Below are 16,430 nucleotides of genomic sequence, written 5' to 3'. Positions count from 1 at the left end.
GGATCTCAAATATAAATAATCATTGTTTATATAATATTTCAAAGCTCTTTGGAACGCCGTGCACATACATATTTGCAAATGAGTTATCACAAATTTGTCTGGATGCTGAGTAACTCTGCTCATTTCCACTCAGATTTCAACATGAGGTCCCACATACATTACGTTCTAACTTGCTGTGCCAAAATAAAAGTTTCATAAGTATATTTAAAGACTTCCTAAAGAATATACTCTCAATTTATTATTGAAGAATACATGAGTAACTCAAAGATATAGAAACGGATGGCCCTAATAAAATACATATCTATTGCACTAAAACCTGAAAATCATTAGCAACTCAGAAGACAGTCTACATGAACGTTCTCCTGAAACAGAAGTAGACAAGAAAAGAAGATTCCAGAAACCGACACCAGCATCAAAAAAAACAAAAAACCAAACCAAAGCACCACAAATCACAACCAACAACAAACCAAACCTCTGTGTCAGCATGTCTGCAAAAGGAGTAACGATCGATCCCAGGAACTCCAGCCCCAAGTCATCAACATAAAACCCACACATTTCCAGGCAGGAAGCCTCTGTCCCCCAGAAAAACACATGCAATATAAATCTCAGCTCCCACAGGAAGAAAGCCACCCTCACATTTCTGATCTCCGTGAATTCAACCCACAGGATACACCAACTAGAACCACTTGGTTTAAAGTCACTTTATTATTTCATAAAAATAAGGAGCCACGAAGCGATGCTTCCAAATAACCACCGCATGTGTATCGAGAAAGTCTCTTGGAAGAGAGTATTCTTGCAGAAGATGATTGGTAAAATCAGCAGGCACCTGACAACACAACCGCCGTATTCGTGATACCCGCCCCATAAGCACCAGAATCACAGACATATGCTGGAAAGAGAGGTGCTCGAGGTCTCAACTACGTACCAAAAGTAAGGCTGAAGTTGTAAGGATAGTTTACACACTAATAATATATGCAGATTGCTAAATTTCTGTGGTCTTCCCTAACGCACCTTTCCAGACACTGTGGTCAGTCCTAGACTCAAACAACACCCACGCCTAGATAGTTTAAAGATAATATAGGAATAAATCAGTTAAGCTATAATGTGAAAGAAAAGATAAGAACCCCTTTTAGGAGTGAAATTACTCTCCCCCAGTTTCAGGCCACAGCAGAGGCTCTCTGTCGCCCAAGGAAAGCCTCCGAGGCCACGCCTGGCAATCGGACGGAACGGCACATCGCCACAGCTCGACACCTTACCCCGACGACGCAGCGACAGCAACACTTCAGAGACTCGCGTCCCTCCAGGTTCAGGAATGCAAACCATGTTTAAGCGGTGCAAAATAATTTCTTATGCTACATTACCCTATGATTACATGTGTCACCATAACGAAATCAAACAATTTACTACATGTAAATACTGCCGCTTAACTGCTGGAGTGACTTCTGCTCTTCTTGCTTTCACACAGCTCACGCACCTGAGGATCGCAGCTACCAGGAACGTAAACCAGAGTTTGCTTTCCTCAAGTAGCCTAAAGCTCCAGGCTGCCACACCACGGAACCAGACCCACTGCCACACGTGCTTATTCCTCTCAGGTCCCCTTGGCCGAGATTTTGCCTTTCTACCTTCTCAAACCAAGCTCTCCTCCTCATCACCTGCTTTCTCATCAGGCCTAAGGAAATAAAACCCCATGATTAAAGGACTGTGATCTTGCTATATGTCTACACAGAGAAGACTGTCTGGTTTTGGTTTTTTTTTTAAATGGCTATAGTTGCTTAAGCTTAACTGTAGCTTCCCTTATCTTAAAGACAAAAAAAAAAGGTAAGGAAAGGTTAAGGATGCATTTTTAATGCATTTTTTGAGGCAGAAAGACTTTGAGGCAAAAATCAAAATTGGAAGTAAAAAACTGAGTCATACAAAAATAATTCCGTTTCGCTATTTTGTTCCTATGTTACGCCACCACCTTCCTGATTTGCCCTTCAGATACACAGAATCATTTTTCTATTTGTGGAAAACAGCCCGACTTCAAGCTTGAGCAAGCGGTCTGTCATTTATCACCTGAGCTACGAAACAGCATTAATTTATGTATTAACAGTGCATTCGTAGTATTAATCTCCCAAAATCTATTTAATATTCAGTTCCCCATCCCCGAATGGAATGCAGATATTGGCTCATCCCTGTATTTCACAGTGAAGCCTACCCAAACTCAGCTCCTTCCCATTTAAGACACCATTCGAAATAAACCAGAACTCTCAGTCTGCAACGCCAGCTGTAACGAAGTTGTGCATTTCTGGCTCTGAACTCGCGCCGTGCACGGCTCCCTCCTTCCTCTTCTCCCACGGCAGGATCAGCTGGGCCCAGAACCCTCCCGATGAAACCACAGTGGTTCTCTCTGAGTAACACCATCAGAAGTCCTGACGATTACTGGACCTGCGCCTCGGGGCTGTGGTTGCACCGCGCTGCTCCTGGCCCTCCGCCCGGCAGTCCCGAGCAGCGGATCTCGAAGCGGCCGGGGCAGACGCCGGCTCCAGGCCAGCCAAGCAGCAGGGACACGTTTCTTTTGACAGCAGACGCTCCTCAAGCACAGAATTCCGAGACACAATTTTCAAAAGCCGAAGAGCAATTTTACTGCTGGGTTACAAGCAGCCACTGGCTTACAGGGCTTCACTTCCAGGCTGGGGACGTGAGAATGGTGGTTGGCTGTCATTCATCAAGCAAGGCACAGCAGAGCACGGACAGAAACGGCAAAGAAAAACCAACCCCAAAAACCACCAGACCCCAAGAGCTGCGGTATCTTCTTAGACAGGACCTGAGACAAGGGGCAATGCTAATCTCTCCAGCTAAATAACATTTTGGTTCCTAACACCTACAAAGATATAAAGGTTGTGTATACTGCAGTCAGTATAATATTTAACTATAATGATACTATATCCACTTAAAAAAAAGTATGCTTTTTCCAATCTAATTTGCTAATGGATACTGAAAGGAATAAATGCAAACTATTTAAAATTACAAAAGAAAAATGAACAATAGTTTTACCTGCCGCCGGTACTACATTCTCCACTTAAAAGTGTTCTTTAGTATGAATTACTTCATGAGAAAACAAATATGCACATTATTTGTCTTCAAAAGGTTTAACTCGATACAATTTAAGTTACATATAATACGAAATCCTTACAAAAACAATTGCTTCCCCATAAGACTGATTACACTAAAACCTTTCCATACACAGGAGCAGCAATTTTGATTGAAATCTCTCATTCCAAGTCTTTACTAAATAATTGCTGCCTTCGTGCCTTAACTAAACTGTTATTCAGTCAGCACACTATCGTAGCATAGATGCCTGTCTCTAAAATGCCAAATGCGGCATCAAAAGTTCAGACACCATTGTGTTCTCAAAAAGTCAATTCAATTAAGAAATTAATTAAAATTTAATTCTACACTGAAGACTTTGCATTACCATTTACCTTGCCCAAGATGATTTTATGACTCAGAACAAGAAGGTTCATTTTTATTCATTTAACTCCAAGTAAAAAAGGATGCCAGGAAGATGTCGACGCAAATTGATGCCTTCTATTTATCCCGGGCAGAGCTTGGCCCCGGTAGGACCCCAGTGGCCTCCCAACGCCGCCTCACCAGGGCCTTCGGTGACGCGAAAGACTGAACCCAAGACTAAAAAAGTACACTCTTCCTGGGACTGGGCTCGCCAGCTGTCAGATCTGCTTCAATCAAAGCTGTCGGGACAGCATCCTGGCTTTCTGGCCAACCAACACGACCAAGCCCGTCCGTTCCCTTCAACGGAGCCCCCATCGCCCAGCAAGAACCCTGGCGACCACCACCCCGTCCCAGCCATCGCCAGAGCCCTCTTGCACCCCACTGCACAGATCTTCGTGGAAACAGGGCAGAAACAGCCTCGGGGGGAAATCAGCACCAGCTCTACACCGTCTGAGCCTTCAGAAGAGGTCTCGGGTGGGACCCGCGCTGCGCAGCGAGGCGGGTACGCTTCGCGGCATCTCTGAACGCAGCCAGTTAACCAGGATTACTGTGGATTTCCCTGTAAGCGGTCACTTGTGTCACATAATAGTAGATCAATGGAAACCGCATTCATTTCTAGGCATTTACACTAACAAGGATGATTATAGTTAAGGGTCTCCAGGCATTCCCATTACAAATCCATTTTTCGGGGACTTCCACATTGGTTATAATAATATATTTTTGATTGAGACTTGATACAAAAGGTCTCAGCTATGCTTAACTCAGTAAACGTTCCTACACTTTCAAAAAGCCTCCTTTCAAAACTGAAGAAAGAAAATAATTTTGCAAGTCACTTTTCTATCTACTTAGGTCGTTAAGCATTTTATCCTGGCACGTGCTGCAGGATACAAATATTGCATCTCTAATTCTATTTCAGGATGGAGTTCCTAAAAACATCTCTCACGCTAAAACGCCAGTGAAGAAGGGCAACAGGACAGTGTAACAGATCCAGCGTTCACATAAATTTTAGGAAGATTTCAGACTGATTAAAAAGCTTCTTTGGTCATTTCTGGACTTCCATGGTTAGTGAAACAATGATGCAATTAGTTGCAAAATGCTGCTTTTCGTTTGTAAATATGACACGCATATTTGTTTAATCCTATTTCCTTCCTCCCTGTATGTTATCTAGAAAAATAAATCATTTCATAATAAGGAATAATAAAAGAGTTACACTCCTAAATTATTTAATTTAGAAACTCGGTCTACTGACCTTCAAATTAATTTTTTTTTACTTAGGTTTATGACTCCTTTAGTGCACATCTTGTCAAACATGGATTAACGACGCTACTCGGACACCGCCGAGGGAGCCAGTGGAGCCTACTGGGTCAGCAGGCCTTGAAAGAGGAGGGGAAAAAAAAAAATCCCCCAATGTTCTACAACTCCTTTGGAGCCGCAGGGTCCATCAACTCAAAGATACACTTTATAAAAGAAACAAAGGTGGATTACACAACGGACCATAATGACTTCTGGACTACTGGGTAACGACTGTTCCCCAAATGACAGTACGTGTTTACCCTCACAGGCCACAAGGAATTGGCAATATTTCACCACTTCCACTAAGCGGATGCAATAAAGTATGTATATATTTTTTTTACAAAATACTTTTTTAAAGGCCCACACAGAGAACAAGTAAGTTTGAGCACTATTTTTGTTCAGCTGAGCAGAAGGGATCTCTATTCCATGTATCAAAAACAATTTAGACTTCCATTAAAAAAAAAACCAAAACACCTATAACAGAAATTAGGACCAGGTTTTCCAAGCACTCTACATCCATGGCAGCGAACAGCTTTTCAAAAGGCTTCAGGATCTTATTCAGATACTGAATTATTACATGTTTTAGTAGGTAGCTCTCACTGAGGAAAAAATGCCTCCAGTTCCTTGAAAGCAACAGGAGCTTCTGGCTACTTCACAGCCACGCACAATGGAAGACGTTGAATGAGAAACACTTTCAAAAATCTAAATCACGAGTCAGTTCTCAGGCACCCCAAACACGGGAAAACCTGCAAACTTTTCTGGAAGACCTTCTCCTCATCTCAAATGGGTTTAGCATGACCTTCACCTAACTCTATGCTTTCTGGCCACTTTCCTCCAAGGGTCGTACCCAAAAAACAAAAACAACCCCAAACCATTTAGGGCATTTCGCACATTAGGGCCCTTCGCCCCACGTCAGTCCAAAACAACTTTTCAAGAACATGATCTGTGATGACTCGTCTCTGGAGAAGGTTACACGCCCAAGTCTCTGCCATTTTGACTATTTAGTTGCCCAGTTCCCGGAGACCTGTACCGCACTCTCCCTCAGGACAGAGCTGTTCCAGGCGAGCAGGCGTGCTGTTCCCACCTAAGCCCGTTTGGACAGCTTTCCAACATTTCAGCCTCATGAGAAAGTAGGCAAAGCTGGTACGCCTAAGTCATGCCTAACATCAGAGCAAGTCATGGCTACCGTGATTCAAAACCATCTCCAGCAACAGAGGAGAAGGCAAAGGACGTGCTGACAGCCGTTCGTAGCTTAATTCACGACGTGGCAGACGGCTGTTCCGGGCCCTCTGCGCCCTGAATGCTTCACACACCACACCACGGGCTAACGAGCTCTCTAGAACGGAGGTTCACCGCACCCCGGCTACTACGCAGCACAGAACTCCAAACTCCTCGCCACGCCAAGGAGGCGTTCAAGGGCGGCAATCGGGGCGCTCAGCTGTGAAGGAAAATTCTGGGGTTTAATCCATTTTCACAGAGTTGCTTGGTTAATGGAAATGCCTATTCATTAAAGAAGAACAGAAAGAAGAAATCGTCCAGAGAACAGGCACTGGAACAAAGACTTCTCACTCCAGGCAGCTGGATTTGTTTAATAAGCATTCATTAGGGTAATTTAATATACTGCCCCTGCCCAAGGCCAAACTTCCCGTAATTTCTTCTCCTACTTGTTCACAATTTAGAGAGCTGAATTTGTCTTCCAGCACAATCACAATGAATCAGTGGTTTGTCTACAGGAACATCTGAACTGCCCTAGCTACCACAACAGAGCACACCTGGAACGCAAAACGCATCTCGGAAGGGTTGCTTGTTTCCCCAGGTGGTTAAATTCAAGTGATAAGAACTGGAAAACTAACAAATTAATCCCTCTGTCAGCATTTACTGAATAAAAATTAATAGGCTTTAACTTTGATGGAGATACCCAAAAAGCAGCCCAGGATAGCCAGAAACAGCACAGTGCCCTGGCTCTTTCAGCGCGGGGACACGGGACGGGCTCACACCCCAACTGCTGGACCCGGCCTGCGAGAACCTATGCTAAATATCATCTACACATTCCACATTCATTTGCATACACGTCAACCTCCTGAATGTCACAAGTCTTTTCATATTTAGAACAGAAATTTTAGGTTTGATGGGGAAGTAATTGCACACTTCTTTGCAAAACTCCTACCAAAAGGACTTGTGCAGTAGATGTGGTTCCAAGCCTGGGAGAACGTTTGCGTTGATGAGCTAATCCGAAAATACCTGGCCAGAGAATCTGCATGCAAACATCTTCGTAGGCAACACCTATGAAGCGAGAGCACTGCTGCTTCCCCACCTGGCCTTCAGACAGGGAAACCTGTAACCGTCAGCGTGCCCACCACATCGCTGTTCCTGCAAGGCCGGGGCTCCACCAGCCGTCGTACGGCCATGGTGTACGGCACTGCGGGCAAGAAGCGGGAGCAGGCTGGGAATCCCCACAGAAGCACAGGAAGAGCCATTACAATAAAGCACAACGGCTGCTTCCAGCCCGTTTATCTTTCTGTCAACCCACGGTATGCCCTCCATTTTAACGTAATTATGCACATTCATTTATTTTTAAATTACAGATTGTATCCACCCATAGTAACCAATTTTTCGGTATTAATAACTCAGACATTTGACTATTTCTAAAGTTAATTCTAAAGACAAACAAGATGTTATCTTCCATCACTTAAAGGCATTTCAATAATTACCTCATGGATGAGCACCCTTCTCTGAAATGAGGGGACTAAATCTTGCTTACGTAATTCATTCAAGCACTCGTAGAGACCTACAGCATTAACCACTAAAAGCCTGCAAGGAGTCTGGATTACTTCTAGCAAATTGTTACTATACAAGACTGTACTTCAATACGGTTGCACACTAAAGGCTCTACTACAAACCTTGCAGGGGGCTGCACGGGGTATGAGGATAAAAAAGAGAGGGAGAAATAATAATGGATTTAGTCACGGGGCACTGGCAGACTTCAGAGTCACCAAGAAGCACAAACACAACCACTGGAACAGCTTAAACTTGTAACAAGTTTGTAGAGCACAAGATAAAAATCTTTCATTCTACTACATGGCTCATCTATAAAGATTTTATGAGATTTTCAATAGAGAAGATATGAAATAAAGCAGCCTACAGTAGGAGCTAACAAAGTACGCTTCACGTTCATTCCCATGCTTTCACACCAAGGCACTGCTCATAAAACATATTAAATATATCTTTTCCTCTATGGCAGGAGCCAAATTACTTAAATATTTATAGGTCAAGGCTTTCTAAAAACAAGAAGGCAATAATTATTAATTCAGTTGTGCAAATCACCTCCAAGGCAATCTCTTTAAATTACTGACAACCATCCCCTGGTCTGCCGAAGCGAGCGATCACATTGAAAAATCACCACCGCCAACGAAAGAAGAAGATTTTCTACTGATTAAAGCTTCGCAACGCTGTAGCACCAAAGTGCAATCCAGTCAACAAACGATTTATATTGACCTTAAAAAGAAACAACAAGAATTATGTCATGCTTCTAGATATATGTAACACAGATACACATAATACACCTAGATACACATGTTATTGCTTCTGAATTAGCTAATAGAAGTAGTTACAAGCTCACTACGTCCCTGCGTAGATGTTCCAGAGAAATCATTTCATACTATAGCTACATTCTAGCAAAACCAACACGAAAGCTTCCATCAACACGTAGCGTACCAACAGTAACACTCGCTTCGGTCCCCAAGAGTAAACATCTTACGTGACCACGGGAGCTCTTGTTTATTTTTACATACCTTAAAGCTAAGAGAGGAAGACACCCGAATCAGAGACGTGCAGCAACAAGAAATGGAAATCCACATTAACGTGATTTACTCCAGTTCCAAAACAGAGCTCCTGTGATGCTATCCCGGACAGTAACTGAAGGCCCAGGTGAAACGGGGCTTCCAGTAAAAAAGACCTCACTTCTGAGCTCTCCGTCGCCCGCGCCGCGTTCACAGGAGTCTCTGCGGGCACTCAGAACGAGCCAGCAGCGCGCAAGCACAATCGTTTGGTGAGAGCCAAATTCAGACCTCCCGCCAAGAAATGCAATTTAGGGTGAAGCAGCACGTGGGTCTGTGACAGAGGAGAAATCATAAAACCAAGGGCCTCCAGCAGCAGGAAGTATGCAGGACCGGGGAAGCAACACCTTCCCAATGTTTCTAGCGTGTCCTTCTCAAGGCCTTCTCAGTCCTGTCCTCTCCTTCGCTCGGTGGGTCACGTACAGCGACACGCACAGCTAGAACGGAGCGACAAACGAAGACACTGCTGCTGGGAACCATCTTCCTCACCTCCTTCTGCACCAGCGTATGTAGGAGACTTTTTCCTGCTTTACCATTTTCTTTCTCTGTTTTTCTTCACCATGGCTCTTCCCCTGAGTTTCCTGGCTTGGAACGGCTCCACCCTGTTTCCCTACCACTTCACCCCTGTTTCTTTCTGGATCAGAAGCCGTCCCTTCCCTTTTCGCACGCGAAGATAACGGCTGCTCCCTGAGACGCAGCCACACAGCTCCCGCTGGTCTTATAACCCAAGCCTACAGCTCCTGAGCTTTGTCAACGTTCCCTACCGAAAACACCTCAAGAAAACACGAGACTAAGAAAACCACCAGTGGGTCTCTATTATCAAAAGGAACTCACAGGTAGAGGTCTATCAGCAACTTACAGCTGTGCCTCTGCTTTTTTAGACTGAGAGTATTCTGATCTAGGAGTATCACACTCACTATTTTATGCAACTTTGGCATATCTTGAATATAGAAGTGAAATACAACATAAAAAAGCTTCTTTTTCTTCTGAGAGCTTTGAAGTTACTCGGTTCTGTTGGGTAAAACCTGGCATACACTTTCCCTGACAGATGATAACAGCGCCTTTGTTTCTCCACTCCCACTTGACGGAAAGATTACGCACTCAACCAACCCTCACGGCTCCCGCTAAGCCAAACCGATCTGTCCTCTCTGTTTAACTCCACGTACACACACTGAGCCCACGTGCCAACGCCCGTACAACGATGAGTAAGCAAACACTTCACATGAAATCAACTGCTCAGATTCCTGAAGACCCCCAATGGTCCGCAGTATGAACAGCTGTATTCAAATATACAACCCATTAGCCCAAAAAGTCCGTATTTCCTGGGTAAAAAATAAAAGAATAAAAAAAAAAATCCATAGAACGTTTCTCTCTCTTTTCAAGACATCCTGTACTAGAATCCCAGAATAGCTGCAGACTGAGCAAGGAAAAAAAAAGCAAGTAAACGTTGACCTATTTAATAGGGAATCAGCCAAGACATTGAAAACCACCACATGACCGACATTATCCATAGAAATCCTCAGGCCTTATCTAGACAGATCACATGCACAACACATTGCGCAGAATCTTCAGAGGTGTCTAGGCAAGAACATTTATTTCTGTACTTCTTCATGAACCTGTACCAATGCTTTCAAAACAGTTTGTGAGGGAACTGTTGGGAGGAAAGGGTTTCAAATGGAGAACAGTGTCAGCTGCTGTGTTGTCAAGGGGTCTACTCAGATAAGGAGATGAGAATGAGGAAATACGACATCCCAGCTAGCACTGGTTATTAAAAACAAAAAAGAAAAAAAAAAGTAAAAGAGACTATTGAGCTCTCTGGAGATATTATTTTTATAATGAGTGGTTAGTATGAAGGAAAAGGAAGCTAAGAGGAAAATTCAAGCACAGTAGGAAACAGCCGGAAACTACCTTGAAAACATTGCATGAGACTGACTGCAGTACAGCTAATCTTGCATAAGACCAAAATTCATTAGCCCAGCAAAACCATTGGAGCAGCTTTCACACCTCTGAGTTTGTTTTCTGTTGTTACCCAAGTAAGAGAAACCTGAAGCTAATCTACAGCATAATTAGAATAAAGCAGACACTTCACAACACTGTAGGGCCTAGTCCAGAGGTGAGGGCAGTTAGCCATAATTGTTATTGTAGTGCATAAAATCATTACCCAATGTATAGTTTTTCTTTACAAAATACAAAAACCCTAGTCCGAGTAGTCAGGACGCTTGTCAACAACCGCATACGCCTGAAGCGCTCGCTTTTCTCACGTGCACTCAGTGTGTTCCCCAGAGCCGGACAGAATTACGTTCACAAGTACCAGGACTTGGAAACCATTTCTGAAAGCCAAGTTTCTGACTACACCAGGTAAAACGGCTCACAGCTCGAACCCTGCTGCACCCAGGCAGGCTGCGGAAGGCAGCCGTGAAGCCCGTCACGCCACGAGTCTGTCATGGCGCGAAGCACTCGTCACCCCTTTAAGTATTCCAAGACAGCAGCAATATTCCTGAACATCCTAACCACGCGTTTACTTCCTACAACAGCGACTCTAAATCCTCCTGTTCAACCAAGTAAAAGCTTTACGATCGCCTTCACGAGAGCACTTCTGCCTGCGGAGCGGCGCAAACGGATATGGTAGATGGAATGTGTCAAGACTGGAAGCGAAATGCAAGGATGACCATTTTCAAGTAAGCTAACACTGGAATTCACAGAAATTATCTCAAGCTAAAATGACAATTGTTCATCCTTCGTCTCAAGGCAAAAGTTTGATCCCGTTAACGTTAACACCTGACCCCGGGCAATGCCTTGCCTTTGTCTCAAGCCAGCGGCGTTTGCCGTGAGTACAGGCAAAGCCACAGCAAGCCCGCGGCTCAGAAAAATGGTTCCACAAATCCGAAAGGCTCATTCTGTGCCTCTCATTAGCTCAGCAGGCTTTGCATCAGCTGGCATCCCATGGCATTCCTCCCGCTTTCTACCCCAAATTCCGGTGACTTTGCAAGGAAAAAGCCAAGGCCTTCGTACGCCGAGAGCTTTGCTGTCTGCCTGCACGTCTCTGCTCATTTGTTTCAGGCCTACCAGGGTGTATCGGAGCTTTCTACGCCACACAGATCGCTGTAAAATGAACTGGTACATACCACATCCCGCAGTTAAGCGGATTAAGTAAATAATCTTGCTTTGGAATCTCTTCTGAAACTGCAAGTGTGTGGGGGGGTGGTGTAAAATGAATGCCCGGTTTTAAGAAATAGGTAGCTTCTTCGAGCAAAATAAGCCCAGAGACGTGTGGGACAAAACTGCCGACACATTTCCCCTCCCTGCCCCCAGAGCTCTGCAGGCAAGTCTGAAAAGACTCTTCTCACAAAGGTCAGACATTTCATTACAGAAACACAACAAACTGACTACAGAATACTAAAAATAACACTCTGGTTTCGTTAGCCTGTGAGCATCAGCTCACAGTACTCTGACGTGCCATCACCTTTAGCTGGAGACCAAATTTCTAGAAATCATTGAAAGGAACAAAGAAAACATTCCCCAGAACCTTCCCAATCTTTTCCCACGAAGAGAAAGCGTTTGGCACTACCTTCCAGCTCCGAGGAGACGCGAGGGTACCGCACCGACCTCGCAGGTCGCAGCTCCACCACGCAAACCCCCTCACCGCGCGTCCATCTCTCTCCCTGCTCCCCGCAGGGCTCTGAACGGAAAGCGAGCGGCTCCACGCACAACACAACTGCCTCTCTGTGCCCGTAAAGCTCCCGAAGGAGGAACGCTAAACCGCAAGCTCAGTGAAACAAAGTGTGGGAGCCCGCTTCAGCCACCGAGAAATGTTTCCCAAGCGACGTTGCCAGGCTCCCCGCCACCAGGACCCCCGGTCTCCCAGCCCAGCCAGCAGCCAGGTCCCCCTCGGGCCAGGCCAGGGGCCGGGCTTCCCATTGCGGAAAAGCCGCTGGGAGATCCCACGGTGCCTCTGGTTTGGGAGCAAACGTTTGCCCGCTCCTCCAGCACAGCACCTCCGAGAGCCCACCCCTGCCGCTGAGGAATGACACAAAACACGCTCGCGGTAGAGCGGTAGTAACGGCACTGGTAACTCTCAAAACGTTATTTTCCAGTGCCTCATCGCAGCCAAGGCAGCATCCCCACAACTGTGTTTGTGTTTACAAAGACGTTTCCCTACAACTTCAGGAATAATGGCAAGTTTGTTTCAAACAGCAAACTCCTCTCACCAGTAACAAACATTCCACAAAAAACACGTTTATTTCGGATCAGTTGCTGCTGCAACGCTTCAGTGTCTTCATTTTGTCCCCCCCTGTGCAAGCCCCTACGAGCACCAGGCCAAACCCCGCGCCCTCAACCGAGCAAGGCATCAGCTACGACAAAAACTTCAACACCGGACCCCAAACGTTCCCAGGTGAGGAAAGTTTGGTGGAAACCAGGAACAGCTGCGTCAGCAGCACCAACCGGGGGCTGCTCCGGCGTTCTCCGCGCCTCGCTCGTCTCCCAGGCGACGGCAGCGAGCCCGGGGAGCGCCGGGTTCCCCCGCGACGGCCAAGGCCAGCGCTGGGGCACCGGCCGGTTTGGGTCAGAGAGGGAAACGCCTCGAAAAATCCAACTGGCCGAAGCGTCGACTCAGCCGCGACCACCCCGAATGGCGTCGGGCCACCAAGAACCACCGGCAGGCCTTGGGCACGCGCAGGAGCCGAGGCCGCTCTGCGTTCTTCCGCGGGCTGGCGAAACGGCGCGGTGCTTTTCGTACCAACGCCCGAAACACCCGACCGGAACACCCGACCCGCTCCCGCACCCCCGCACCCCCGGAGAGGCGGGGCACCGGGCACGCCCCCGCGGGCGGGCACCACCGGGCGCGGCCCCGCGGGAGGGGGGGTGCGGGAGCGGGTCAGCCCCGCAGCCCCGGAGAGGCGGGGCACCGGGCGCGCCCCCGCGGGCGGGCACCACCGGGCGCGGCCCCGCGGACCCCCCCCCCCGCGGCGCGGCAGCGCGCCCAGGCGGCGGGGTGCCGTGCGGGCGCGCGGCCGGCAGGGGGCGCCGTTGCTCAGGCCAGGCGGCGCGGGCGGGCAGCGCCTCGGGAGCGGCGGCGGCGCCGCGGGGTCCCGCCGCCCCCCCCCCCCCCCCCCCCCGGGTACCCACCGCCCCCCCTCCCCCGCCGACCCTCCGCCCCCCCGGGAGCGGGGCAGCCAGCCGCGGGCCCCCCAGCACTCACCATGTTGACCTCGGAGACCATGTCGATGCTGGCGATGTCGATGTTCATGCCCACAGCCACGGGGGGACCTGCGAACCGACGACGAGGCGGCGTGGAGATAGGAACAGAATGGGGGGGGGGGGAGCGCTCCCCGCACCTTCCCCCTCCCCGCATCGGGCTCCCCGCGCGGCGCGGGTCCGGCAGCGCTGCGGGGGTCCTCCGGGCCGCCACCCACAGCCCTGCGCGGTATGGGGGTGGGGGGGCAAGCGGCAGGGAGCGGCACGTCCGGCGCCGGGACCCCGCGCCCGCAGGTGCGCCGGGCCGAGCGGGGCAAACTTCAGGGGTTCGCACCTCGGCCGAGCCGGGGTTTAATTACGGGTTAATGAAGGGCCGGCGCGCCCACGCCAAACGAGGGTCCGAGCGCCAGCCCGGCAGAGACTGGGGCGGTCGCGGCGCGGGGGGCACCGCGCTGGGCTGGGCGGAGGGGCCGGGACGGCGCCCGGCCCCGGGCACCGGCCCCGGCCCCGAGCCGCGCAGCCCCGCTCCTCGGAGAGCGGCCGCATTACCTCCGAAATCCGGCCTGAGGCGAATGTCGTAGCCCTTCAGCAGCCTGTCCACGGTCTCCTTCACCAGCGACATGTTGCTGGGGTCGTTGACGCTGCGGGGAGGGAAGCCCAGAGAGTCAGGCTGCGGTGCCTCGCCCCCGGCCCCGCGGCGGCGTGCGGTGCCAGCGCGGGGAAGGCAGGAGCGCTGCCCCCGCCGCTCACCCACCTCTGCGCGCAGACCGCGGCCAGGATCAGCGGGAAGGGCCAGATGCCGGCCGAGCCCCGGTCGCGGACCCCCGGCATCCCGTCGGCTCCCGGCGCGGCGCGGGCTTTCGGCGAGGAGCGGGCGAGACCCAACTTACTCTGGCCAGTGCAGGGAGGCTAATGCGGGGCGCATGCGCGCGGCGGACCACAACATCAAAGGGAGCAGTGGTTGCTGCTGGAGATGGAGCAAATTTCCTTGCCAAAAAAAAAAAAAAAAATTAAAGGGGAAGAAGGAAATGCATTATTTTTTTTTTGGGGGGGGGGGGAAAGAAGTCACCCAGGGGAGGCTCGAGCAGTGCGGTTTTGTCGTCCGTTCTGCGAGCGGAGGGCAGAAACCCCGGCAAGGAGCGAAGTTTCAGGAGTTGCAGGGCACGGCAGCCGGGTGGGGGGGCGGGGGGAGGCGGGGGTTACAGAGGGGAAGGCACAGCGCACGGCTGGGGGGGGGAACGGGGGGCAGCTCCGCTTTCTGCCCTCGGGAAGGACCCCCCGAGGGGAGGGGGGGGGGGCGGCTGGCGTGCTTCTCCCCGGGGGAAAGGAAAAAAGAAAAAAAAAGAGAGAGAGAAAAATAATGATGACGAGTGCGAGGGGCTCGGGCTGTTCCGTTCCCCCCCCCCGGGGCGGAGGCACCGGGATGGGGCCGGCTCCCGGAGCCCGGGCAGGGGGCGCGGAGCCCCCCGGCCCGGTTGCCGTCTCCCGACCGGCGCTTCGCCCCGGGGTGCGGGCTGCTCCGGCAGAGCCCAGCCTGGCCACGGGGCTGAGGGGGGGGGGAAGGCAGCAATCCCCCCCCCCGAGGGGCAGCCCAGCCCGGCGCGGGTCCGCCAGCCCACTTACCTTCGTGGGTGAAACCCCCTTGGTCTGGAGCGCGGCGGTGAGCCCCTTAACGCCTGGGAAGAAAGCGGAGCGGAGCGGCAAGCCGAGCTGGGGATGCTCCAGGGGACATTTCAATCCTGAGCAGAAAAAGAGAGATAGAAAGGAGAGGAGGAAGGAAAAACAAAAACACAAAACCCCGAAAAAACAACGGGCACCGGAGTCGAGTTATTCCTCGCAAAGCTGCCTGGTGCCGGTGGCTCCTTTTACACCTCCTCCTCCTCCTCCTCCCGCCCGCACCGGCTGCCCGGGCGGACCGGGGCTGCCGGGGAGGGGACCGGCAGCGCTCGGGGCGCCAATTAACGAGAGAAATACTGAACTCGCTGCGGGGGGGAGGGGGAACCACCCCCCACCCCCCCCCCGGGCTGGTGGGAGGGAGGGGCGAGGGTGGGGGTGCCGCGCGGAGAGCGGGGTGCGCCGGCTGCCCGGCACGGCTCGGCCCCGGGGGTCCCCGCCGACCCCCCGCCTCCGCGGACAGCGGGGGCTGCCCCGCGTGTGCGCGGCCCCGCAGCCTCACCCGGGGGAGCGGGACACGGCGGGGATGCCGAAATACGAACGGCGAAACCGTGACCCGCTCGGCGGCCCCGCAAAGCGGGCGGCCGCGTAGCGGGGAGCGGCAGCGGGACGGGGGGCCCCCCCAGCATCCCCCCTCCTCCCGCAGAGAGCGACCACGGGGGGGGGCTGGGGGGATTCACCCAGCCGCGTTCTCAGCGCCTTCTCCCCTCTGTGACAATCGGAATTAGAGAGGGGAAAACACACTTTTCCCGATGAAACGGAGAAGATTGTGTGTGAGCGACAGGTAAATAAAAACCCGTCTCATTTGCGTGTGCGAAAGAAAAAACCACCCCGCAGACCGGAGTTAATTCCAAGGAGCGCTCGGGGCTCGCCCGGCCGCCGCAGCCCCGCCAGGAAGATGGAGGATGCTGCGTGCGGGGAAGCGCCGCGCTCCAGCTG

The 16,430-nt window shown here is 50.7% G+C and overlaps 1 protein-coding gene across 4 annotated transcripts in view; it reads right to left on the bottom strand.

Moving 5' to 3' along the window:
- GABRB2 (gamma-aminobutyric acid type A receptor subunit beta2) overlaps positions 1-16,051 on the bottom strand; it is a 134,390-nt gene extending 118,339 nt beyond the window's left edge. Inside the window, exons 1-5 of one of the 4 annotated variants that reach the window (XM_075442011.1) lie at positions 15,994-16,051; positions 15,441-15,556; positions 14,572-14,804; positions 14,367-14,458; positions 13,822-13,889 (exon numbers count right to left, since the gene is read on the bottom strand). In XM_075442011.1, the coding sequence (XP_075298126.1) occupies positions 13,822-13,889; positions 14,367-14,458; positions 14,572-14,648 (237 nt within the window). In that variant the 5' untranslated portion in view covers positions 14,649-14,804; positions 15,441-15,556; positions 15,994-16,051. Of the gene's footprint in view, positions 1-13,821; positions 13,890-14,366; positions 14,459-14,571; positions 14,805-15,440; positions 15,791-15,993 lie in introns of those variants that run through there. The other 3 variants (XM_075442010.1, XM_075442009.1, XM_075442012.1) reach the window with 3 other exon arrangements.
- Positions 16,052-16,430: the final 379 nt, after the last annotated feature.

This window comes from Opisthocomus hoazin, chromosome 23 (genome assembly GCF_030867145.1).
Source record: "Opisthocomus hoazin isolate bOpiHoa1 chromosome 23, bOpiHoa1.hap1, whole genome shotgun sequence".
Taxonomy (NCBI): Eukaryota; Metazoa; Chordata; class Aves; order Opisthocomiformes; family Opisthocomidae; genus Opisthocomus; species Opisthocomus hoazin.
This window is presented reverse-complemented; position numbering and strand designations above follow the sequence as displayed.